General features: G+C 42.1%; 1 protein-coding gene across 1 annotated transcript in view; it reads left to right on the forward strand.

Moving 5' to 3' along the window:
• cusr (Copper-only SOD repeat protein) overlaps positions 1–26,733 on the forward strand; it is a 115,622-nt gene that overhangs the window by 60,708 nt on the left and 28,181 nt on the right. Inside the window, exons 4-7 of the mRNA XM_020535248.2 lie at positions 8,137–8,220; positions 9,358–9,459; positions 17,948–18,089; positions 22,067–22,190. Of these exons, the coding sequence (XP_020390837.2) occupies positions 8,137–8,220; positions 9,358–9,459; positions 17,948–18,089; positions 22,067–22,190 (452 nt within the window). The remainder of the gene's footprint in view (positions 1–8,136; positions 8,221–9,357; positions 9,460–17,947; positions 18,090–22,066; positions 22,191–26,733) is intronic.

Genomic DNA, 26,733 nt, shown 5'->3' on the forward strand with positions numbered 1-26,733 from the left:
GAGGTGAGGTCATGGAGGGCTTTGAAAATCAGAATGAGAACATTTAAGATTGCAGTATTACTTATGCAGGAGCCAATATTTGTGGAGAATACAGTGGTAATGCGTGAATGGAACTCAGTACAAGTCAGTTTATAAGTTGCAGTGTTTTGGATGAGCTCATTTATGAAGAGTGGAAGGCCAGCCAGGGGTGCTTTATAATAGACAGATTGAGTAAGTAGGCAAACACATAGCGGATGCAGTACAAGACTAAATCGTGAAGTTATACACTTTGGTGTGGGTAGGGTATTGTTTAAATGGTAATTTATTGGGAAATGTGGAAGTGCAAAGGGTTCTGGGTGTCATTGTACACCGTGTCAATGAAAGTAGACAGATTTTTAAAAATTCATTCACAGAATGAGGGTTTCACTGGAATTAGCATCAGTATTTATTGCCCATCCCTAATTTTGGAGGGCAGTTAAGAGTCAATCATATTGCTGTGGGTCTGGAGTCAGACCAGGTAAGGATTGTAGTTTCCTTCCCTCAAGGACATTAATGAACCAGATGGGTTTTTTCCCCAACAATTGGCAATGGATTCATGGTCATCATTACACTTAATTTGAGATTTTTTAATTGAATTCAAATTCCTCCATCTGCTATGGCAGGATTTGAACCCAGGTCCCCAATACATATCTGGGTCTCTGAATCAGCAGTCCAGTGATAATACCGCTAGGCCATCACCTCCCCTAAAATAAGCTATTAGGAAGGCAAATGGTATTTTTGACCTTTATTACAAGAGGTTTTGAGTTCAGAAGTGGGGGTGTCTTACTGAAGTTATATAGAGGCTTGTTGAGACTATACTTGAGGTAATGCGTGCAGTTTTGGTCTCCTTCCTTTCGAAAGGGTATACTTACTATGGAGGGAGTGCAGTGGACATTCACTAGGCTGATACCTGGAATGTCAGCATTGTCTTATGAGGAGAAATTGGTTTAACTGAGCCTATATTTGTAAAATCATGAGGTCAATGGACAGGGTAAATAGGCAAAGTCTTTTCCCCGAGGTGGGGGAGTCCAAAGCTAGAGAGCATAGGTTTAAGATGAGAGAGGAAAGATATAAAAGGGACCTAAGGGGCAACTTTTTCACGCAGAGGGTGGTGCATATATGGAATGAGCTGCCAGAGGAAGTGGTGGAGGCTGGTATGATTACATTTAAAAGGCATCTGGATGGGTAAGTGAATAGGAAGGGTTTAGAGAGATCTGAACCAAATGCTGGCAAATGGGACTAGATTTATGTAGGATATCTGGTCGGCGTGGACAATTTAGACCAAAGGGTCAGTTTCCATTCTGTATATCTCCATGACTCTATAACTCTGTATTCACTAGAGTTAGTAGGATGAGCAGGGATCTGATTGAAACATATAAAATTTTGCGTGGGCTAGACTGACTAGTTCGAGGAAGAAAGTTTTCCAGCTGGGGAGTCTGGAACCAGGAACACAGCCTCAGGATATGGGATACACCATTTAAGACCGAGATGAGGAAAAATTTCTTCACTCAGAGGGAAGTAAACCTGTGGAATTCTCAACCTCAGAAGGCTGTGGAGGAATGTCACTGAATATATTCAAGAAAGTGATAGACAAATGCCTAGATTTTAAAGGTATCAAAGGGTATGGTAAGAAAGTGGGAATATGTCATCAAGGTACAGGATTAGCCATGATCCTATTGAGTGGTGGACCAAGCTTGAAGAGCTAAATGGCCACTTCTGCTCCTTTGCTTCGAAGTTGCCAGTAATCAAGCTAAGTGGTAAAGGCATGGATGAGAGTTTCGGCAGCAGCAGCAGTTTTAACTGAGGCCAGAGTTCAGTGATACTATAAGGCAGAAATAGTGTTCTGATGAAGAGTCACTGGACTCAAAATGTTTACTCTGCTTTCTTACCACAGATGCTGCCAGACCTGCTGAGTTTCTCCAGCAATTTTCTGTTTATGTCTCAGAAATAGGTAGTGTCACTGATGGCTTGGATATGCGTTTAGATGTTTATCTCTGTGGTAACAGGGCAACATGGGAGTATGTCTAAAATGCAGAAAGCCAGTGAACTAGACGGTTCTGCCAATATTTTAATCTCATTAACATTTTCACCTTCCGTTTCTCAGCTAGCAGTTGGTTGGATGGACTGGCTGGCTGCCAAGAAGGAAACTCAAGTGCTGGGACCTTTGCAGTTCATGATTTACGTAAATGATTTGGAGGAAAACATTGCAGGTCTAATTAATAAGTTTGCAGATGATACAAACATGGGTGGAGTTGCGGATAGTGAGGAGGATTGTCAGAGGATACAACAGGATATAGATCAGTTGGAGGCATGGGCAGAAAAATGGCATATGGAGTTTAATCCAGACAAGTGTGAGGTGATGCATTTTGGAAGATCAAGTACAGGTGGAAATTACACAGTGAATAACAGAACCCTTAGGAGTATTGATATGCAGAGGGATCTGGGTGTGCAGGCCCATAGATCACTGAAGGTGCAGCGCAGGTAGATAAGGTAGTAAAAAAGGCTTATGGCATGCTTGCCTTCAGTGGAAGGGGCATTAAGGATAGACAAGTTATGCTGCAGGTTTATAAACTTTAGTTAGGCCACACTTGGAATATTGCATACAGTTCTGGTCACCACACTACAAGAAGGATGTGGATGTTTTGGAGACAGTACAGAAAAGGGTTACCAGGATGTTGCCTGGTATAGGGGATTTTAGCTATGAAGCAAGGTTGGATAGACTGGGTCTGTTTTCACTGGAACGCAGGAGGTTGAGAATGGACCTGATAGAGGTTTATAAGATTGTGAATGGTGTAGGTAAAATAGAAAGTATGAGGCTTTTTCCCAGGGTGGAGGGGTCAATTACTAGGGGACACAGGTTCAAGGTTCAGGGGGAGAAGTTTAAAAGAGATATGAGAGGTAAGTGTTTCACACAAAGGGTGGTAAGTGCCTGGAACGCGCTGCCTGAGGAGGTGGTGAAAGCAGACACAATAGCAGCGTTCAAGAAACACCTGGACAAATGCATGAATAGAAAGGGAATACAGGGATACAGATCCTGTAAGGGAAGGTAGTTTTAGTATGGAAGGGCAAAGTGTGTCAGCGCAAGCTTGGAGGGCCGAAGGGCCTGTTCATGTGCTGTATTGTTCTTTGTTCTTTGTTCAAGGATGGGGGTTATTAGGAACCATAACAGCACGCCCGATTTTAAACTTGACAGGATAATGTTTCATCTTTGTTACACGGACATCTCACTGAATGGTTTGGCTGCTGAAATAAATAGAATAAAAATCAGCTGGGGTTCTTCGTAGGTGGCCAATTTGAATCACACGTAGAACGAGGTGGAAAGCCTATCTAATTCCTCATATCTCAAGAAGTACCAACAGTCCATACTTCAGCACAGGAGGACTGAAGAGTAATGCAGGAGAAAAAAGAGAAAAAATGTCACTTACTTAACGTTCAGTGTAGTTAACCAAAGCGAAATATAATAGCAAGCAAAGAGGAAATGATATTTCCTGCAACTTCGAACACCCATGTCCAAAACGGAGAGCCATTTTAGGTTCACCTACTAACACCTGAATATGCTGGATTAGGTACGATGCACTTTGTTCTCATGTAGTAATGTCATACCCTCTTACACTTGTCTGGAAAAAAACTAGCGACTTGTGTATTATGTTTAGGGGGAATGGAAGACATTTCTTTCACATTGTTTTCCAGTGTTTGCTGCCCGGTTTGCTGGAAGATGTGTGCTAATGAAAGCAGACTTTCCTTCTCAAAAGTAGAGAACTAGCAGATGAACAACTCATATAAAATCTCTGGACATTAAGGTTTTGGAGTAGATCTGTAGCTCGGGTTGTGGGCGTTGAGGTTGGTTGGCTCGCCGAGCTGGTTTGTTGTTCTGCAACAAACCAGCTTGGTGAGCCAACCAACCTCAAATCTCTGGACATTTCTGCCCTGTGTATGGGGTCTTAAAGGCAACTGTAGCAATCTGTTGTGTCCTTCAGAGATTTACAAAGTTAACACAAACTACAGAAGAACTTGGACTGAAAACAAAAAGTGCTGGTGAACACAAGGAGTCAGGCAGCACCCATGCAGAGAAAGCAAGTTAACATTTCAGGTCTAGGTGACACTTCCTCAGAGCTGAAGAGAATGGATGAAATTGAGGCAACTGGGGACCCCTCCCCTTCCTCTGTTGTAAATAACACCTATGGGCAGAGCTTTACTGGTTCACACAAGGTGAGAACCATGCTGGAAAAAGGTGTGCCATGGCATTTTGGCTCCCCAACCATGTCCTGCTGTTAGGGAATTTTGCTGATGATGGGTGTCAGAGCATGACCAGCTTCCTGCTATGAGGAGACATGAAGTCAATTTGAAAATGTAAATTCAGGGCAACATGACCAGGCTGGCAGCAGATTGACCCTCTGCTTGATGGAGAAATTGCCAGCTGAATGCAGATGACTCTCAACAGCACTTGGGGCTTTGCAAGGATCGGAATTTTCTTGAAGAGGGTTTACAGACTTGAAAGATGGCATTGGTGGCTGCAGTGCTTTCCTTGGAAAGATTTCCCCTCAATTGGCAGTGATTTTGGTGTTTCAAATTATCTTTGGCCTGCTTTTGTAGGCAGCAGTGCTGCTTTCTTTCTCAGCAGTAGCCAGTGTTCCTGGGGGTGCTACTGAGGCCCATGAGCTGCCAGCCCTCCAACTGAGCTGGCAACTATTGATGACAAGTGGCCATCTTGGATAGGACGGCAGTCTTGGTCAGGTGGCACGGTAGCTCAGTGGTTAGCACTGCTGCCTCACAGCACTAGGGACCCGGGTTTGATTCCACCCTCGGGCGACTGTCTGTATGGAGTTTGCACATTCTCCCCGTGTCTGTGTGGGTTTCCTCTGGGTGCTCCGGTTTCCTCCCACAGTCCAGGTGGATTGGCTATGCTAAATTGCCCATAGTGTTTAGATTCAATGGGTATGGGTGGGATGCTCTGAGGGTCAGTGTGGACTGGTTGGGCCGAAAGGCCTGTTTCCACACTGTAGGGATTCTATGAACTTATTCACAAGCCTATGCCTACCAACTGAATCAGAAAAATCTGCTTACTGTCTGGGTATATTGCTATCACACATTTCTAACTGAGGTCTTCAACTCACTATTTTTGACAAAATCTAGTCTGCTGCCTCTATTTTTATGATTCAAGCAATTCAACGAGATTTTCTTTCAATGTCATTGAGTCTGAAGGAAAGTCTTTTTACATTTAAAACAGTATACAAGCACAGAAATTCAAACATCAAGTTGCTCTGCTGGAACATCTGCCTGCCACTTTGACCTCTACATCACCATGTCCCAAATCCTGGGGATAATGTCAATAAAAAATGTGATTATTGATGTCCAGATTTCAGTTCTGCTTAAGTTCTCTGTCTAGAGGTAGTCTGACCCAGACACCATGACCTCCAAACTATAAGGGACAGGTACCAAATTCATCCTGGTTGCAATGGGGATCTAACCCAGTACTTTTGACCCAATCTGGTCCATAACAAACCATACAGCTAACTGGTCCCTTCAAGCAGACTGAATTGCTGCATTATCATACATTTGTACTTGCAGGTGATAGCCTGGAACCCTGAATAGTAATGGCTGAGGCTTCAATTTCCATCCATTACATGGCATACCAGGAGATTTCCTGCTTGCCATTGGGCTGTGTTGGAAGAATTTACAAATTGATATTCATCTATATTACAAATGCATCTTCCTTGATTACCAAGCCCTGGAGTGGGACTTGAACTTGAAGCTTTTGGCTGAAAGGCAGGGATACCACCCACTGTGCTACAAGACCTCCTCACTACACCACACACAACATCATGCCTCAGCGTAAGCAAAACAATATTGATAACCACCCATTCTGATCAGAATGTCATGCTTTTGCAATTGGAGATTGTTGCAGACTAGTTAGACCAAAGAATCAAGGCAAGATTTTCGCATATCCTTTGACTTAGATGCTAGTTGGCCAGCAACAATCACATCCCAGGAAGATTTTTGACTTTGTCACATTGGTGCCTTCCTAGTTGAGAAGGACACCTGAACCAGGTTGAGGTAGCCTGAAAAAGTCCCAGACATGCTTCCAAACTGTCACCTAGTTATAGGGGACTACTAGAAGAAGTGGGGACCAGTTAGCTTAGATGATCAGCGTGTGGATCAGATTCATTGACCTCCATTTCAGCCGAGGTAGTCTCAGGGACTACCTCCATATCCTGCCTGTAATAAAAAAAACATGGTACTTTGCTGTGGCATGGTGAGTAATTACCAAGGCCTTATGTGGAGAATGAAGTACTACCTGGTTTTCTCTGTGGCAGGATTTACTGAGCTTGGCACCAAGGCTGAAAATATTATGGATCTCTGTGCCACACTAAAGTTCTTCTGCTACCACTGACATTGCACCTGATGTCAGCTTCATGACCCGCTAAAATTTCTGCCTCAATAGTCTTTCCAGATTAGTAGAAAAAAGTCAATTTGCTAACATTATTTTCACTGTTGTCAATATTATGTTTATGCATTGCATATAAGAAGCAAGCAATTGTTGCCACATTCTCAGCCTATTTATATGTAAATCATAGCATATGGTAAAAAATGCCAAGGAACTATTCTCTGTAACACATGGGGGAGGCAATGGCCTAGTGGTATTTATTGCTGGACTGTTAATCCAGAGACCCAGATAACATTCTGGGGACCCAGGTTCAAATCTGGCCATGGCAGATGGTGGAATTTGAATTCGATAAAATATCTGGAATTAAGGATCTAATGATGACTATGAATCCATTGTCGATTGTCAGGAAAAACCCGTCTGGTTCACTAATGTCCTTTAGGGAAGGAAATTGCCATCCTTACCTGGTCTGGTCTACATGTGACTCCAGACCCACAGTAATGTGGTTGACTCTCAACTGCCCTCTGGGCAATTAGGGATGGGCAAGAAATGCTGCCTAGCCAGCAACACCATCATCCCACAAATGAGTTAAAAAAAAATTCAAAATAATTTTTTAAACAAACACAACAAGGAACTAAGATCCGATTGAATTTTAGACGATGGAGTAGTTGACAGATTAAATATGTGATGTTATAGATACAAGACTTGAATGTAAAAGATTTAAGACAGAAGGCAGGAAAAACAAAAGGCTATTGAATTCATGTATAGGCTACTAGTGGAAAAAATACAACCCTGAGTCAAGAAACTATGGATAGTTTACTATCCTTTTTATACAGCATTGCACAGTTTTTTGGGCTGTATGTTAATACAAAACATAGCCTCTTAAGCTGGGGATCAATTTTTGATCTGATTTGAATACTCTACCCTCTTCCTTCACCAAAGGGAATTGTTCTAACCCGTAGAACTGTGGATGCTCAGTTGAGTATATTCAAGTTAGAGGTCAATAGATGTTTTGGATGCCAAGGGAACTGAGTGATAAGAGGATCAAGGAAGATGTAGCTGCAGTGAAGGTCTGCTGAGATCTTAGTGAATGGTAGAACTGAGATGAGGGGCCAAATTTGCATGTTATGCTGTTAAGCTTCACAGCAGGTTGTTATCATATATTTTCTAAGTGTACAGATGATCTACTGAGCTCTTGAAACTTATAAATCTTTGAATGAGATGCTGTTACTGATAAATGCGAGTGGAAAGCATTCAGTGTAGAGGAATGAGAAATCAGCAGAACATATAATTATGGGGGTGCATATTGGTATAATGTTGATGGTCATGTTAACTATAAGTGCAAGTTAGGCCTGTCATATGTCAGGTAGCTTTTTCTTTTAGTTGAAGGAGAGCTGTGCCCTTAAAGGTAGTGCCCCTGGTCACTCTGTGGTAAACCAATGATATTTGTGTTAGTAACATTCAGCAAAAATACTGGGTAGCTTTGGTTTTGTTACCTTAGCAGAAAAGGAGCTATGAACAGAAAAAGAATGATGGGATGTGCAGATTATTGAAATTCAGTAAAGTCAGATGACTACACGTTAATATTCCTGTCACTGAACAGTCTCTTGCTCCTCTCCTCCTTCCCCTTTGAGGATATGAAAGATTATCACAGGAAATACATAAAATAAAAAATGGAAATTATGTGTTTCCTGTGAGAATTGTTGACATTTAACGTGCTTTATTTTTGTTTCCAGTCACAACAGGTCTTTGCAGATGGTAGTTCAAGTGACACAACTATGGAAATAGACCTTGAGCCAGCCAAGTCTAACTCACGTGGTGTAAGTGCCAACATTATTCCATGTATTGCGTTTCATCTCAATCCAAAATGAACTTGAAATTAATTCTAAGCCTACTGCAACTTTTGCTGAAAACAATAATGGGTTCATGGGTTACCAGATGCATCTCACAAAACTGATTCTTGGTAGTGGAAATGAATGTTACAAACACAGCTTGATAAAGTCTGGAACTCCAGCACACCACAGCATGTCCCCTTACACTACATACATTGTATAAAATGTTGTTAAATTATTTTCATCTAAAAATCTAAAGTCCGAAACACAAAAGATTCTTGCTAATATTTCCCTACATTAAATTGAACGGTACATTCTATTGCAAATTTATATCAAACTTCCCTTTTACCATTCCTGCATTTATTCTTCTTCACTAACTTTCCTGGGAGAAATTCTAACAATGTTTGACAACCTGAAATGAAAAAAAAAACGGCCATTCATCTCATAATTCTTCCATCTCCTGTGGATCTTCAATGCATGATGGATTGTATCTCATTTATTCAAGATCATGGACAAAAGCTATGCATAAGCCATACCAGAACTTCACCACAACCTACCCTCCCACTATTTTGGTCTTGTGCATAGTCGTCTTCTAAAAATGAAAAGAAAAATCTTTCTTTATCATTCATTCTTGAGATATAAGTTTCACTGTCAAGGGCGGCATTCCCCATTATCTTGAAGATGGAGCTAAGCCGACACCTTGAAACATAGCAAATTATTCTTTGTGATGTTTTGATGGTTTGCAAGGTTTTTTAATAAGTTAAACACAATAATGTGGAACTAGGGTAACATGTCACCCAGACCTTTGTTTTCCATCAACCCTCTGAAGATGCATGGCCACTTTTTTGAGTAAAGTTTTTTTTAATTTCTAGACTTAAAACTGAATGAAAATTTTAAAATGGCCACAGTCATATTTCAATGCACATTGCTGGATTTTTTGCCTAGACTTCTGTATTGCTTATCTGGTAGCATAACTACTATACTACTGTACTCCCTAAAGAATCTGACAGTGTGTCAGATGTACAAAAGCCTTCACTTCCAACAAATTACTATTTACAGTGGAGTCATAGAAACAAACAAGGGCAGAATTTGATGATGTATAATGAAGATTTGTTTGCTCAACAGATCAATAATCTAATGTGGCACATTCATACCAATCCTCGACAGTATAACGAGAACTGCACTGGTGTCGGAGGACATTATAATCCTTACAATATAGATACTAAGGTAGGTGATGTCTTGCTTTAGTCCTTGGATACAAATTACAAAAAGTAATACAACAATCCTGAAAACCATTCTGGTATTCATTATTATTCATTCGTATCACTGAAGACCAGAATTAATACTTTGTGTTCTGAAGAAGGGTCACAAGAACTCAAAACTCTTGTTCTCTCTCCACAGATGCTTCTCTGCTAAGTTTCTCCAGCAATTTCTGTATTTGCTTCAAATTTCCAGCATCCACAGTTCTTTGTTTCAAAGTACAGTACTTTTCTTTTTGTGGAAAAGTTAAAAATTCTTTCAGTTGCTTTATATTAGTTTATGATAAAATTTTGTAAAACATATTGCATTTATCACAGAAAGTAAAATAAATCCCTCAATCTGTTCACATTAATTTAATAGAGTCTTGGAAAACATGGAATGGCAGATTGTAATAACTGTCTCTTAAATTAGATCTCTTCATATAAGTTAGTCTAATAATAAAAACACACCAAGTTAATCAAGCCTGTATATACAATTGACAGTTTGGGACCATGACCTTTCATCATTCTGCGATTAGTCAGTTTTAAAAATGATTCAAGATGAGATCAGAAAGGATACTCTCAGTTCCCCCCACAGCCAGTGGCTCCTAGTAATATGCCCCTTCATCTGATGCCTTGCTGAGGGTTAATAGAATTTCACAATTAGAACATAGAACAATACAGCGTAGGAATGGGCCCTTTGGCCCATAATGTTGTGCTGATCATGATGCCAAATTAAACTAATCCCTTCTGCCTGCTCTTGGTCCATATCCCTCCATTCCTTGCATATCCATATGCCTATCTAAAAGTCCCTTAAACGCCCCTATTGTATCTGCCTGCACCACTCTCTATGTAAAATAACTTGCCCCTCACATCTCCTTTGAACTTCCCCCCTGTCACCTTAAATGCATGCCCCATAGTATTAGATATTTCAACTTTGGGGAAAAGGATTCTGATCATCAACCCTATCTATGCATCTCATAATTTTACAGACTCCATCAGGTCTCCCCTCAGCCTCTGCTGCTTCGGAGAAAACAGCCCGAGTTTTTCTAGCCTCTTCTGATAGCTCATACCCTCTAATCCAAGCAGTATTCTGGTAAACCTCTTTCCCACCCTCTATAAAGCCTCCACATCCTTATTCTAATGCAGTGACCAGAATTGAACACAATACTCCAAGTGTGGCTTAAACAAAATCTTATAAAGACATCTTATAATGACATCCTGACTCTTGTACTCAATTCCCCGACCAATAAAGGCAAGCATGTCTCATGCCTACTTCACGACCCTATCTACTTACATGGCCACTTTCAGCGAGCTGTGGACCTGAATCCCAAACCCCTCTGTACATCAATACCGTTCAGGGCTGTGACCAAAATGTAGCACCTCACACTTACATGGATTAAACTCCCTCTGCCATTTTTCCGCCTATAACTGCAACTGATCTATATCTCACTGTATCCTTTGATAACCTTCTACACTATCCACAACTCCATCGATCTTTGTATCATCTGCAAACTTCCTAAACCACCCATTTACATTTTCATCCAAATTATTTATATATATCACAAACAGCAGAGATCCCAATACGGATCTCTGCAGAACACCACTAGCCACGGACCTCCAGCCTGAAAAACACCCTTCCACCACTACCCTCTGCCTTCTATGGGCAAGCCAATTCTGAATCTAAGCAGTCAAGTCACTGTGGATCCCATGCATCTTAATCTTCTGATGAGTCAACCATGATGGACCTTGTTGAAAGCCTTACGAGAATCCATGTAGACAACACGCACTGTTATTCCTCATTGATCACCATTATCAACTCCTGGAAAAATTCAATCAAGTTAGTGAGACATGAGCTGCCCCTCACAAAGCCATGCTGAATGTCCCTAATTAAGCCATGCTTTTCCAATGCGCATAAGTCCTATCCCTAAGAATTCTTTCCAATAGCTCCCTAACCATGGATGTTAGACTGACTGGTCTATAGTTTCCTGGATTATCCCTATTTCCTTTCTTGAACAGCTCCTTGTTAGTCCTCCAGGACCTCTCCAGTGGCTAATGAGGATATAAAGATCTTGATCAATGCCCCAGCAATCTCCTCTTTTCTCTCTCTCAGTAACCTGGGGTAGATACTATCGGTAATTAGTAATGAATGGTAATAAGATAATACAGTCTGGAGCTGGAGGAACACAGCAGGCCAGGCAGCATCGGAGGAACAAGAAAGTTGACATTTCGGGTCAGGACCCTTCTTCAGAATGGTGCATTACTTGATTTTGAACCAAAGCTTTTTTGACTAGGATGAGGATGTTCAAGTTTGAACTTCCATAACTGCTGGATATATTTGTAAATTAACAGTTAGAAAAACTGCTCCTTAGAGAGAACGTGTTCAACCTTGATTTTGCCCTTGAACTCTATTTTGGGCACTACTTCCTCTGATGCCATGTGTTGTCTGTACTCTTCACCTTTGTATTTGCAGTTTAATAGCAATCATTTTTATCTTTTTCAGTAAAGATACTCTTTTGAAGAATATTTTAGTGATATGGGTTTGGGGTTTTCTAAGGGCATGGCCAATGAAATTCCACTTTTTCTGTCTGCTTTGTAATACTCTCTCCTTCTCACAGCAATCCATTCTTGTTGATCGCTGGTCAGTAAATGCCTAGGCTTATTTATTGGCATTCATTGACCAGTGTCTGCATTTGTTTGTTGAGGTTTTTATTTCGCTCTGTGTTTTAGCTTTGAACAAAAGCACTGATTTAACATTGCTGCTAAAGAGACCGTTTGGTTGATTGAGTTCCTGACTGGCCTCACCAGATTTACTGACACGTGGTCTGGACTTAGAGCTCCAATTTCTTGCCATTTCTGCTTTTAAAGTTAAGAATTTATTCAGTGCTAATCTTTACCTATTTGTTAACTCTGTGGGCTGAATTTTTGCCTGAAGTGTGGGAGGACAGGGAAGTGAGAATGGAGCCAAGGGAGCAGTCACTTTAGTGCTGCCAACCAGTTTACTGTTGCTGTTCCAATTATCAGGTTTGGGGAAGGAAAATTCCAGAAGCTCAACTGATTCAGATGACCAATTAAATTGTTAACAAACTTGTTGTCAACTCATCAGGGACCAGTTTGAAATATTTTATGGAGAGGCATGTGTTACAGAATCCAGATGGAAGGAGCTATTAGTGCAATATGGTGTCAGTTATAACTGCATCATCCAATAGCAGTGGGTGCATGGCTAAGAGGGGCATTCATTCATTGGTATTGGGTGAGTTGAGTTGGCAAAGCAAATGGTGCATATACTTATGCTTTTAGTTGAGGAGTTCATGACTCTCCTAGGATTGCCAGGTCTCCAGTGGCAAGTTCAGCAATCATTGTAAGTGCAGCTGACTAGAAACAAGGCAATGACTAGACAGGGGATGAAGGTACTCTGAGATAGTGACAAGTAGTAATGAGCATGAAGATCCTCTGGACTAGATGCAGAGCCCTGGCAATGAGGAGATACAATGAGGAGGACTGATGGCAAGATCACAATGAAGGCCATACTTGCAGTATTGAGTTTGCTGATAAAAAAGAAGCTACCCAGACATGTTTGAGAATTCATGCCTCAGGACATTGTGCCTATCTAGACAGATGAGAAAAGAAACTAGTCCTAGGAGAGAGTATTACAAAGCACACAGAGAAAGTGGAATTTCATTGGCCATACCCTTAGGAAACCCCAAACCCGTACCACTAAAATATTCTTCAAAAGAGTGTCCTTACTAAAAAAGAAACAAGAATGAGGAAGTTCTTGGATCATGCAGTACTGTCTGCCAGTAGCTGTTAAAGTCACTATGTCCTTAAAATAAAAGATAACAAGGTGTAGAGCTGGATGAACACAGCAGGCCAAACAGCATCATAGGAGCAGGAAGTCTGATGTTTCGGGCCTAGACACTTCATCAGGCCCGAAACGTCAGCCTTCCTGCTGCTATGATGATGCTTGGCCTGCTGTGTTCATCCAGCTCTACACCTTGTTATCTCAGATTCTCCAGCATCTGCAGTTCCTACTATCTCACGTCCTTAAAATATCCTGGTCTCCAGCTCCTTCCACATAGCTGCACATGGACACTTTGTGAGTGGCATTGCGCCATTCCATCTCGCAGATACCTTATGTGTGACAGTTGGGCATTTTGTGAAGTTTCAAACAGGATGATAGCTAGCAGCAATGGAGAGCACTGGGAATCACCTCATTTGCTGAATTTCCACTGATTTGAGAAATCACTGATCACGTCCACTCTGCCATCAAGGCACTGATAAACAGCTAGTGAAATTCACCAATGGGAAGGGCTTCTATTCCCAAAACATTCAATTGGTCTGTGAGACAAAATTTATGCATTAAAAAGCTGGTGAAAGTAACACAGAGTAACACCACCAGCTGTAAGTTCCCCTCCAAGCCACTCCCCACCGCCTCCTCACACCAGCATTTAGGGTCTACCTGCAATCTACAAACTGCAATGGTTCAAGAAGGCAGCTCATCACCACCTTCTCCAGGGCATTTGGGGTAGACAATAGATGCTGGCCCAGCCAGCAATGCCCATATCCCATGTATGAATATACAATAAAAGATTATAATTTGGTTTGTGATTCTCTGAATTTGGGATTTAATGCAAAATTCCATTCCAAATATTTGTGCAGTTCATGAACTGAGATCAGATGCTTTTGTTTTTGTAAATAATGAACTATGTAGTTCGGAGTCTATGAAATGATCTTTTGGATTCCATCTGCAATGTATCACGCCTTTGACACTGCACAGAAACAATTCTTCTTACTTTCTAATGTCAACAAATGATCAGCTAAAACTGTAGTTTACACAAAGAAACGGATAACTGTCACTCCTGAGAAATGGTTTTGGCAAAATTGTGAAACAAAACATACTGAACCGAGAATATGACTTCCTGTTTTGTACTAGCAAACAGTACTGTGTTAGAATTTTACTGAGGTGTTTTTTGGAAAACTTTTAACAACAGGAAACCAGGGGAAAATCATTCATGGTAATCAGTGCCTGCATTTAAATATTATTGGATTAAAAGGTATCAGTGATAACAATTTGTGACAAAGTAAATTACTGAATGACGTCTGCACAGCATGCATCACGGGTGTTAAAGAGGTAAACTTTTCCAAGTTCTTCAACATCAGTGCCAACAAAAAAAAACTTTCATTTGCACATTCATATAGGATATTAGAAAACAAAATGAAGTAGAGCTTCCTTATGAAGTTCTCTTTATGGCAATGTCGCATCATTAATCTGGGGTTTGCAGTTGGGATAACCCCTACAGGGGCCATAGGGAATTATTGATTAATCTCCCTGTGAAGCTTGTTGAGTGCAAATTCCCCTGGTAACAAGCAATGGCCTGCCCAGCTGGAACTCATTACCTGAGTCCTCTTCTGGCACAGTGGTGGCGTCCTTGTCTCTGGACTTGGAGGCCTGGGTTCGTCCCAGCTGCTCTAGAGCTGAGTAATGACAACTGCAGAGGTTGGTTAGAAAATATAAGAAATAAAGCAGACCCACTGGATGGCTCCCTGTGTGGGAGCCCTCCTGTTTTCCATTGGAGACCTGCTTTGGAGGCAGCAGTCCGAAATTACACAGACTGCGGTGGTTCACAGACTCTCAGCCCACCTGTTTATTTCGCAGCGTGGTGGACCATGTTTATATTGATTGTGGCCAATTATACCATTTTCAGTTATTTGGAAAATCTTTCATTGTGCTTTTGGTTGCACTTCAGCCCCACAGTCCTGGTATGGACGTGTGTGGGCAGATTAGAGGACCTCCTCGTGGGTCTGCTCCTGGGCCTGGCTATAAACATGTCCAGGCAGTGGGCCATGGAGGAGGTCATCTCTGCCAACTACCTGCCCCTCTTCCGCGGTTATTTGGAGCCTGGTGTCATTGGAGAAGGAGCGCACAGTGTCTGTCAATGCTCTCAATGTCTTTAGAGAGCTGTGGGCACCACGGGGGACATGGTGCTTTACTTCCCCCTCCAACTCCATTTTGATTTAGCCCCTTCTTTGTCTCCTTACCCACTCCTCACTTTTCGTAGAATCCCACAGTATGGAAACAGGCCCTTCGGCCCAACAAGTCCATACCGACCCTCAGAGTATCCCACCCAGAACCATCCCTAGACACTATGGGCAATTTAGCATGACCAATCCACCTAGCCTGCACGTCTTTGGATTGTGGGAGGAACCTGGAGCATCCGGAGGAAATCCACGCAAACACAGGGAGAATGTACAAATACCACACAGTCACCCAAAGGTGGAATTGAACCTGGGTCCCTGACGCTGTAAGGCAGCAGTGCTAACTACTGAACCACCGTGCTGCCCCAAATGGACTTTTTTAATGGATTGCATTGGCATAATGGGCTCTGCACATAAATATCTAACTAGCTCCACTGGTGATTTACTGGTGGTGGATAATAGTTAAAAACGAAAAATAAGTCACGGTGATTTGGCAGTGGGAAAGGCATACAGTTGTGTGTGGTAACATTTCTGAATATAATCGAAAAACATTAAAGCAGACCTAGAGAGTTCTTGTGGTAGTGTCCCTGCCCCAGAACCAGGAGTTCTTAGGTTCAAGTCCCAAATGCTCCAGAGATTTGTCATAATATCTCAAACCTATATGTAAAAATTTATTTTATATTAAAAAAGCAGATCCAGGGATGGGTCTAGCCTTTGTACACTGCAAGTAGTGGTTCTGTTTTGGTGTTCAACAATAAATTTTGTTCCTTTCCGGTCAGGCTTCCTGAGTTTTTATAGCAGCGTTCTACGAGATGTCCTCAGCTGGCACTTTGTTCTGTTAGGCAGTACTTTGGGTAGATATGCTGCCAGCAATCCAGCTTGTACTAGTCTACAGAAATTGCTGGAGAAACTCAACAGGTTTAGCAACAAATGAGGAGAGAGAAAAACAACAGTTAACATTTCAAGTCCAATGACCGTTCTCCAGAATTTGATACTTGTCTTGAAACATTCACTCAGTTTCTCTCTCCACAGATGCTGCCAGACCTGCTGAGTTTCTTGAGCAATTCCCCTTTTTCTTTCAGATTTCCTTCATACTTGTATGAAGGGATGAAGGATTTGCCATTAATTAGTACTTGATAGAAGTGGCATGTACTTATTAACAAAAAGTAGTTAATTACATAGTATTAAGTGAACAGGTTACGTGGGCTTAAGACTAATTAACTATATTACACTTGCTAAGGGACATTGATATCTCTTGAGATATATCAGACTAATTGAAGTTACATAGTTTTTAACAGTGGAGGTAAGACTAACAGACTGGAACAGCTACAAGAGACAATTAGAACTGACTGGCTCCTCCCAGAGACATGATATATATCTCAGTGCCCGGGGTTATACACAAACTTCAGTGTTAACTCTTGCAGGCCAACTGCCTTATGCAAGTTTCCCAGATAGCAGGAGTTATTGCCTATGTATGAAATCTATGCTACACAATTTACAGGGTTTTACCCAAATATTTGCCTCTGCTTATTAATTCCAAAGTTTCCATTAGTTTTGGAAACATATTAACAGCCAGATCAGCCATGATCTTATTGAATAGTGGAGCAGGCTTGAGGGGCTGAGTGACTGATTATTGCTCCTAAATTCATACGCTGTTCGTTTCATGGGTAAGCTTGGAGAAGCCTTCAAGAATAAACATGCTGACTGTCGTGTGTTATTATTTGAGGTAACTGCCTAACTAGCTCAACTGTTTTCACCAGCCATCTATCTCCCTGATTGTGGTTGGCCAAACATTTGGTCAGGCTGCCACCATTTCTCAGACACTGAATGGCCTCCTGAGCATTCAATATGCTGAGCAGGAACATATGCTTATCACTGGCACAAGACACTGCCAGCCATATCGTCAAAGCCAGAAATGGCCATGATGTGTCCAACCTTACAATGGGCATTTTACCCCTTTCACGTACAAAGAGATATGTAAATGCATGTTTTGGGGGGAGAGGGGGTCCTTAACACAATTTTCATTTGCCCTGAATTGTCAATAAAACTGCAGGGAGCTTAACAGACTGTTCTTAAAGGAACTGTCTGTTAGTTGCAAATAATGAAGTAATTTTTTAATATACCATTTTAAAAGAATATGGATTGCTACCACCTCCAATGATTGTTCCTCAGTCTCTGGTTTCCCTCACAACATCTTTTAGACCTCTTGCCCCTCTTCTTTAGTTATGCTTTGCAACCAGCTCTGGGCATCTCGGAAGCCTAAACTCCATAGCAGCTGAGCCTTGGGTCTCACTGTCCACCTACATGGATGCATCTGAATATCTAGATCAGCTGTGGCCTTAGACAGTGAATTCCAAATGGCAAGATATCTCTGTGAGTCCAAGAGATGATAATGCTGTTTCCAAATTCAGATTTAGTAATGTGAAGCAAATCAATAAACTGTTGACAGCATATTTGGAAATTAAGTGATCTGAGATTGATATTCTTCACTACTTTTTCAGGCTCACTACAATCTAAGTTGTTCTTCAGCCTATCCTTTGCACTGTGAAGTGGGAGACTTAGAATCTAAACAGGGTCTCCTTGATCTTGGAAAGAGACATTTGAAGAATGACGTGTATCTGCCACTTTACGGGGATTTTACTGGTAGGTTTACGCCAAAATGCAGACATGTTTAAAATATATTGCTATTAGAGTGTGTGAGTTCAGAGTTGTGTTGTTTGTTGTTTTGACATCTAAATGGTTTCTATATGTGCAACATAGAAACATGCATTGTACAATGTAACAGGTATGTAAGTCCTTCTTGGTGACAATATGGAGAATAGAAAGGTTGAACTTCAAATCCATAGTGCTATTGGAGACAGTGCTATGGAAGCTGAAACTTCTTCTGAGTGCTGCAATGCCAGCAGCTTCCAGCATAGTCCACACGAGGTTCCATACTGCTGAGGGCAATCTCACAGGGATCCTGGAGAATGCCAGTGCTTGTGTGTGGGCGATGTTCCTGCCACAGCTGAGTAGTTGTAGGTATATGGAACCAACAAGAAGTGGATGTGAGGCTGGTCACTTTGACAGGCAGGTGGCAGTGAGACGGAATAACTGTATATTAGGCAGGAACACTGTGTGCTTGCTGACTGAATGATAGGCTTGTGGTGCATTGAGCAGTCTGAGACTTTGGTTGAACAATAAATCATACAGATGAAAGCAACTCTCTTAGGTAGAGAATTCTAAAGAAATAAATAAATTCCTCCTCAACTCAGTCTTAAATTGCCTGCCTCTCTCCCTGGGATTATGGCCCCTGGTTCTAGTGTCAGCAGCCAGGGGATACATCTTATCTGTTTACTGCCCTGGGATTCTCTGTAAGAATTTTGTGCCAATTAGATCACCTCTCATTCTTCAAAACTGTCGAGAATATAGGACCATTGCCTCAGGAGCAAAAAACCCAAACCTGAGACTCAATTCATAAGTCTTAATGATTAAAATGGGGAGGCGATGGCCTATTAGTATTATTGCTGGACTGTTAATCCAGAGACCCAGACAATGTTCGGGTTTGAATCCCACCATGGCAGATGGTAGAATTTGAATTCAATAAGAAAATTCAGGAATTAAGAGTCTAATGATGACTAAAAATCCATTATTGATTGTTGGAAAAACTCATCTGGCTAGGGAAGGAACCTGCCACCCTTACCTGGTCTGGACTGTATGTGACTCCAGACCCACAGCAATGTGGCTGACTCTGAACTGCCCCCTGGGCAATTAGGGATGGGCAATAAATGCTGACTAGCCAGTGATGCCCTCCTCCCATGAATGAATAAAAAAAGAAGCACTTTGCTAACTGGTCATGCCACTTTTTTTACATAGTTGTAATTGTAACATGGCAGTTTTGTGTGTAAACACTCCTCAGGGTGTTCTGTTCTTACAGTACAACAGCTTGTATTATCTTTCCTGAGTCCTCCTGCCAAAGAGTTTTATTTCACCAGACTTGCTGTAAATTCCATCGGGCATGTGTTTAGCCCTTTCGAAGTCAGTTACTATGTTTAATACACTTGAAAGTTTTGTATTATCTGCAATTTTTAAACTTACGACGTGTCTCTCCAAACCCAAATCATTAACAGAGATACATAAAAGCAGTGGGCATATTACTAAGCACCCTGTCCCTCCAGGCCAAATAAGAGCCATTCTCCTCGATTCTCTGTCTCCTATACTTCAGCCAGCCTTGCACTCATGCTGCCCCCACTCATGACTTCAATTTTGTTCACAAGATTAATATGAGCAACTTTATCAAGCAGCATTTGAAAGTATACTTACACAACATCAACCACAGTGTTTGTCTATACTACCTCAGTTTTGTCATCAAAAACTTTTTCAGACCTGATTTGCCCTTAACAAAGCAATGCTGACTCTCCCATTTTAATCCACACTTGTTTAAATGGCAATTTTCTCCCAGATTAATGTTTCTAAAAGGCTTTTAACAGAATTGAACACAAATCCACTGGCCTATTATTGATATTACATCCACTGGCCTGTTCTTGTTATTAAATTCACTGACCTATTGTTAATGTTAAATTCATTGGTCTATAATAGATGTTAAATCCACTGACCTATTTGTGATGTTGAAGTCACTGGCCTATTGTTGTTATTAAATCTACTGTATATTATTGTTGTTAAATCCACTGGTCTGTTACTGTTGCTAAATCAACTGGCTTATACTTGATGGTAAATCCATGGTTTGTTATTGATTTTAAATCCATTGGCCTGGTTGTTGACGTTCAGTCCACTGGCTTTTATTTCATGCTAAATCCACTAGCATTTAATGGTTTAGTTGTCATCCAGGTTTTTGAACAAATAACATTTTGCAGCAGTTACCAGTTTTGTGGCACCATCCCTGTATCTAAAAAGAGTTTGAAGTATTTATTAAAATACCAATTGTCTGTCAATGCATATTTAATTTGTGTTGACTTTTTACAGGTTACAGTGCTAATGTTAAAAAAAATTAATCTTATCTATGCAATCCTTCTATTAAGGTTAACCGTAGATTCTTTAATTTTATGTCTCTGAGCCTCTACAGGAGGTTGTTTCATTTCATGTAGCTGATACAATAAGGATATTTCCCATTCAATTCTGAGCACATTAATGGCACCATATGCAGTTCCAAAATTCTTCACAACCTCTCTTCTGTATGTAGAGTTACTCACTTTTTCCCATTCGATGAATTCTGTCTTTGAGTTACGTGCAATAGAAGCTCCGCCCCATCCAAGTTCCCAGGTGATGTTTGTCACTAAAATGGCATTCACCACATGTTCTTAGTTTGACCATGGCAGTCTAGATGGCATGGATTCTTAAGAGACACTGCTATCCGATCACTTTAATGAACATTGTTACTCTGTTAAAACTTCAGCATTAGAATTTTCCAAGTCATGATCCCTGTTGTAATCCTGTCTTCATCCTTATGTCCTTCATAACTATATAACTATAACTGCCACAACTCCTTGTAAATGTAGCAAAAACAGAAATTGCTGGAAAAGCTCAGCAGGTCGGGCAGCATCTGTGAAGAAAAATCAGAGTTAACGTTTTGGGTCTGGTAACTGAATGGACAGAACTGGACCTGAAATGTTAACTCTGATTTTTCTTCACAGATACTGGTAGACCTGCTGAACTTTTCCAGCAACTTCTGTTTTTGTTCCTGATTTACAGCATCCACAGTTTTTTTTCAGTTTTTCCCTTGTAAATACATCTTCACTTGGCCCATAGCCTTGAATGTTATGACATTTCAAGTGCTGACCCAAGCCCTTTTAAAGGTTCTGAGGTTTCCCATCTCAACTACCCTCCCAGGCAGCGTATTCCAGACACGCACCACAGTCTGGGTGAAAAAACTTCTCTTCAAATTCCTTTGAAACCTCCTTGTTAATGACACTTCAATTAAGGGGAATGGCTGCTTTCTATTCACCTTGTCCTTGTCCCTCATAATTTTATTCCCCTCTATCAGGTCACCTTTCAGCCCACACCTATCCAGCATCTTTTCGTAGCTAAACTGCTCCACCCCAGGCAGCATCCTGGTTATTCTCCTCTGCACCCCCTCCAAGGCAATCACAATCTGTCCTATGGTGCGGAGACCAGAACTGCACACAGTCCTCCAGCTGTGGCCTAGCCAAAGTCCTGTCCAGTTCCAACATAACATCTGACCAAAACAAAACCCTGAAGAAGGGTTCTGCAGAAAGGTCACTGGATAAAAAACATGAACTCTGCTTCTCTCTCCACAGATGCTACCAGACCTGCTAAGTTTTTCCAGCAATTTGTGTTTTTGTTTCCAACATAACCTTTCTGCTCTTTTAATCTATGCCATAGCTGAATAAACATGATGTGGAGGTGCTGGGGTGGACAAAGCCAGAAGTCCCATGACACAAGGTTATAGTCCAACAGATTTATTTGAAATCACAAGCTTCTGGAGCGCTGCTCCTTCATCAGGTGAAGTGGGGGGAAGTGCGCCAGGCGCTTAGTTCTGTTTCTCCTTCCCCAAATACCTGACCTGTTGAGCTTTTGCAGAATGTTATTTTTTATTTTAGATTTTCAGCATCTCCAATGTTTTGGTTTTGACAATATGTTGTAACTGGTTTCTTCATTTCTAGTTGTGGGCAGATCAGTGGTGATTCACAGTGAAGGACCAATTAAAACCTTAATGGATTGCACTGATATTGTTGCTGATTCTCCAACAAAATCACTTGTTTTCCCAAAAGTGGACCCATTCAACAGGTAAGCATTGGACTAAAATGAAAAGGTCACAGTAAGTTACACCGTACTTGGGTATAATAGTATTGAATAGTGTTAACAGCATAGAAACATGCTATTTGGTTCAATCAGAGTTAGTAGGAACTGCAGATGCTGGAGCATCTGAGATAACAAGGTGTAGAGCTGGATGAACACAGCAGGCCAAGCAGCATCAGAGGAGCAGGAAAGCTGACGTTTCGGGCCTAGACCTTTCTTCAGAAATGGGGGAGGGGAAGGGGGTTCTGAAGTAAATAGGGAGAGAGGGGTGGCGGATAGAAGATGGATAGAGGAGAAGATAGGTGGACAGGAGACAGACAGGTCAAAGAGGCGGGGATGGAGCCAGTAAAGGTGAGTGTAGGTGGGGAGTTAGGGAGGAGATAGGTCAGTCCAGGGAGGACGGACAGGTCAAGGGGGCGGGATGAGGTTAGTAGGTAGGAGATGGGGGTGGGGCTTGAGGTGGGAGGAGGGGATAGGTGGGAGGAAGGACAGGTTAGGGAGGCGGGGACAAGCTGGGCTGGTTTTGGGATGTGGTAGGGATAGGGGAGATTTTGAAGCTTGTGAAGTCCACATTGATACGATTGGGCTGCAGGGTTCCCAAGCGAAATAAGAGGTGCTGATCCTGCAACCTTCGGGTGGCATCCTTGTGGCACTGCAGCAGCTCAGGATGGACATGTCGTCTGAGGAATGGGAGGGGTAGTTGAAATGGTTCGCGACTGGGAGGTGCAGTTGTTTAGTGTGAACTGCATGTAGGTGTTCCGCAAAGCGGTCCCCAAGCCTCCGCTTGGTTTCCCCAATGTAGAGGAGGCCACAACGGGAACAGCGGATGCAGTATACCACATTAGCAGATGTGCAGGTGAACATCTGCTTGATGTGGAAAGTCTTCTTGGGGCCTGGGATGGGGGTGAGGAGGGAGGTGTAGGGGCAGGTGTAGCACTTCCTGCGGTTGCAGGGAAAAGTGCCGGGTGTGGTGGGGCTGGAGGGGAGTGTGGAGCAGACAAGGGAGTCACGGAGAGAGTGGTCCCTCCGGAAAGCAGATAAGGGTGGGGAGGGAAAAATGTCTTTGGTAATGGGGTCAGATTGCAGATGGCGGAAGTGTCGGAAGATGATGCGTTGGATCCGGAGGTTGGTGGGGCGGTACGTGAGGACGAGGGGGATTCTGTTTTGGTTGTTATTGCGGTGATGGGGTGTGAGGGATGAGTTGTGGGAAATGCGGGAGACGTGGTTGAGGTCGTTCTAGACCACTGAGGGGAGGAAATTGCGGTCCTTGAAAAACGAGGACATCTGAGATGTTCGGGAGTGGAATGCCTCATCCTGGGAGCAGATGCGGCGGAGGCGAAGGACTTGGGAATAGGGGATGGCATTTTTGCAGGAAGGTGGGTGGGAGGAGGTGTATTCTAGGTAGCTGTGGGAGTCGGTGGGCTTGAAATGGATATCGGTTTCCAGGTGGTTGCCAGAGATGGAAACAGAGAGGCCCAGGAAGGAGAGAGAGGTATCAGAGATGGTCCAGGTGAACTTAAGGTTGGGGTGGAAGGTGTTGCTGAAGTGGATGAACAGTTCAAGCTCCTCGTGGGAGCACAAGGCGGCGCCGATACAGTCATCAATGTAACGGAGGAAGAGGTGGGGTTTAGGGCCAGTGTAGCTACGGAAGAGGGATTGTTTCACGTAACCTACAAAGAGGCAGGCATAGCTTGGGCCCATGCGGGTACCCATGGCCACCCCCTTTGTCTGTAGGAAGTGGGAGGAATTGAAAGAGAAGTTGTTGAGGGTGAGGATGAGTTCAGCTAAGCGGATGAGGGTATCAGTGGAGGGGGATTGTTCGGGCCTGCGGGACAGGAAGAAGTGGAGGGCCTTTAGGCCATCTGCATGGGGAATGCAGGTGTACCCTGTTCTTAAACTTTTTCATTTAACAGCATTGACTTTGATTTCTATTAATTTCTGCCCCATTTGTTCATTTAACTTTCCCTTTAGGTGCCAGCCTTGAAGCAACCTCAACTACTTCTTGTGATGGGGCATTTTACATTCTTTCCACTCTTTGAATAGCAAAGTTTCTTCTGAATTTCTTGTTGAATATATTGGTCACTGTTTTATATTTATGGTTTATTGCTGTTTCTGTCCCCACTGGTGGAAACATCTTCCCTATGCTTACTTATCAAGTCCTTTGTTACTCTTGAAGATCTCTATCAGGTCACACCCCAGTTCTCTTTTACAGAGTAAGGAGGTGCAGCATGTTCACTCTTTCCCAAGAGCTCTAACCTCCCACTTCTAGCATCTTTCTCGCGAATAGTTTTTGCACCTCCTTCAGTGCCTCTATATCCTTTTTACAATATGGAGACCAGAAATGTTTGCAGTACTCCAAGAGAGTTTGAACAAGGTTCCACACAAATTCCAAATAACTTCCCTGCTGTTCATTTCCTCTAGAAATGAGACCCAATATTTTGTTTGCCTTTTTTTTGGCTTAACGTACCTGCAATACTACTTTTAATGATTTGCATATAAGTATCCACAATTGCCTGTGTTCCTCAACCTTTTTTAGACACTTATTTCTTAAGGAATACCCTTCTTTACTCTTCTTACCAAAATGTACAACCTCACACATACCTTTATTAAAAAGTTAATTTTCCAATAGCACACTCATTTTGCTAATTTATTGATGTCTTCCTGTATTTTATTACAGTCCTCTGTTACTTCAGTTTGTCCACAAATATTGAGATTATGCTTTGTATTCCTGAGTCCAAATGATTTTTGAAATAACAGTAGTTGCAGCACCAATTCTGGTGGAATACTAGTTCCTTCCTTTTGTGAGTATCAATCTTTAATTTCTACACTGTCTTCTGGTACTTGTTTTCCAACACAGTATGTTCTCATCTGAGGTTTAAGTGTACTATATATCAAACTCACCACCACTTACATTGAGAAGATCAAGGGCAGCAGATACATGGCAACAGCCCATCTGCAAGTTCTCCTCCAAGCCACTCACCATCCTGACTTGGAAATATATTGCTGTTCCTTCACTGTTGCTGGGTCAAAATCCTGGAATTTTATTCTTAAGGACATTGTGGGTCTACCCACAGGACATGGACTGCAGCGGTTCAAGAAGGCAGCTCAACAGCACCTTCACACAGCAACTAGGGACAATCAATAAATGCTGGATCAGCCAACCACACCCACATTCTATTAATGATTGAAAAAAAAGCCTTTTGGAATCCAAAAGTGTGACATGAATTTCGTTGTCATCCATTGTTTGGTCGCTGGCTAAGCATGCTCTTCTCTAAAATCCATGTTTGATACATTTTATTACTTTCCATTTCTAGATTTTTAGATTTAAATTTCCAGAGAGTGAAAAGAATGTAGAACGCTTCACCACAAGAAGTAGTTGAGGTTGTTTCAAGATAATTCATTCAAGGGTTGAGGGCTTGACTAACTGGACCAGCATTTGTTGTCAATCCCTAATTATCTTAAAGTAGGTTCTGATGAGGTGCCGCTTTGAACTGCTGCAGTCAAGTTAGTTTAGGTACACCCACAGTACACAGGATTTTGACCCAGTGACAGTGAGGGAGTAGTGATATATTTCCAAGTCAGGACGATGAGTAGCTTGCAAGTGATGGTGTTTCCATGTATCTGCTGAGTTTGTCCTTCTAGATGAAAGTGGTCGTGGGTTTGAAAAGTTCTGGCTAAGAAGCCTTGGTGAATTTCGGCAGTGCATCTTATAGATAGTACACACTACTGCTACTGAGCGTCAGTGGTAGAGGGAGTAGATGCTTGTGGATGTGGTGTCAGTCAAGCGGGCTACTTTGTCCTGGATGGTATCAAGCTTCTTGAGTGTTGTTGGAGTTGCACCCATCCAGGCAGGTGGAGAATATTCTACCACACTCCTAGCTATGCCTTGGTGGATAGGTTTTGGGGAGGCAGGAGGTGAGTTATTCGCTGTTATTAGGATTCCTAACCTTTGAACTGCTCTCGTAGCCTTGGGGTAAGTTCAGTTCAGTTTCTGATCATGGTAGCTCATAGGATGTGATAGTGGAGGATTAATTCAGTGATGGTAATGCCATTGAATGTTAATGAGTGAGGGTCAGATTCCCTCTTGTTGGAGACGTTAATTGGCTAGCACTTTAGTGGCACGAATGTTACTGCCCACTTCTCAGACACAGCCTAGGTATCACAGAGGTCTTGCTGCATTTGGACGTGGACTGTTTCAGGACCTGAGGAGTTTAGTTTGGTATTGAACTGGAATTCAATTCTTTTATCCATTTTTGAACAAAGACTGTAATGAGATCAGGAGCTGAGTGGCCCTGGTGGAACCCAAACTGGGCGTCACTGAGCAGGTTATTGCTGAGCAGGTGCTGCTTGACAGCACTGTTACTGACACCTTCCATCACTTTACTGATGATTGAGAGGACACTGATGGGGCAGTAATTGGCCGGGTTGGATTTGTCCTGTTTTTTGTGTACAGGGTATGCCCAGACAATTTTCCACATTATCGGGTAGATGCCAGTGTTGTAGCTGTGGTGGAAATAACAGAAGTTGCTGA

This window comes from Rhincodon typus, chromosome 20 (assembly GCF_021869965.1).
Source record: "Rhincodon typus isolate 14 chromosome 20, sRhiTyp1.1, whole genome shotgun sequence".
Taxonomy (NCBI): domain Eukaryota; kingdom Metazoa; phylum Chordata; class Chondrichthyes; order Orectolobiformes; family Rhincodontidae; genus Rhincodon; species Rhincodon typus.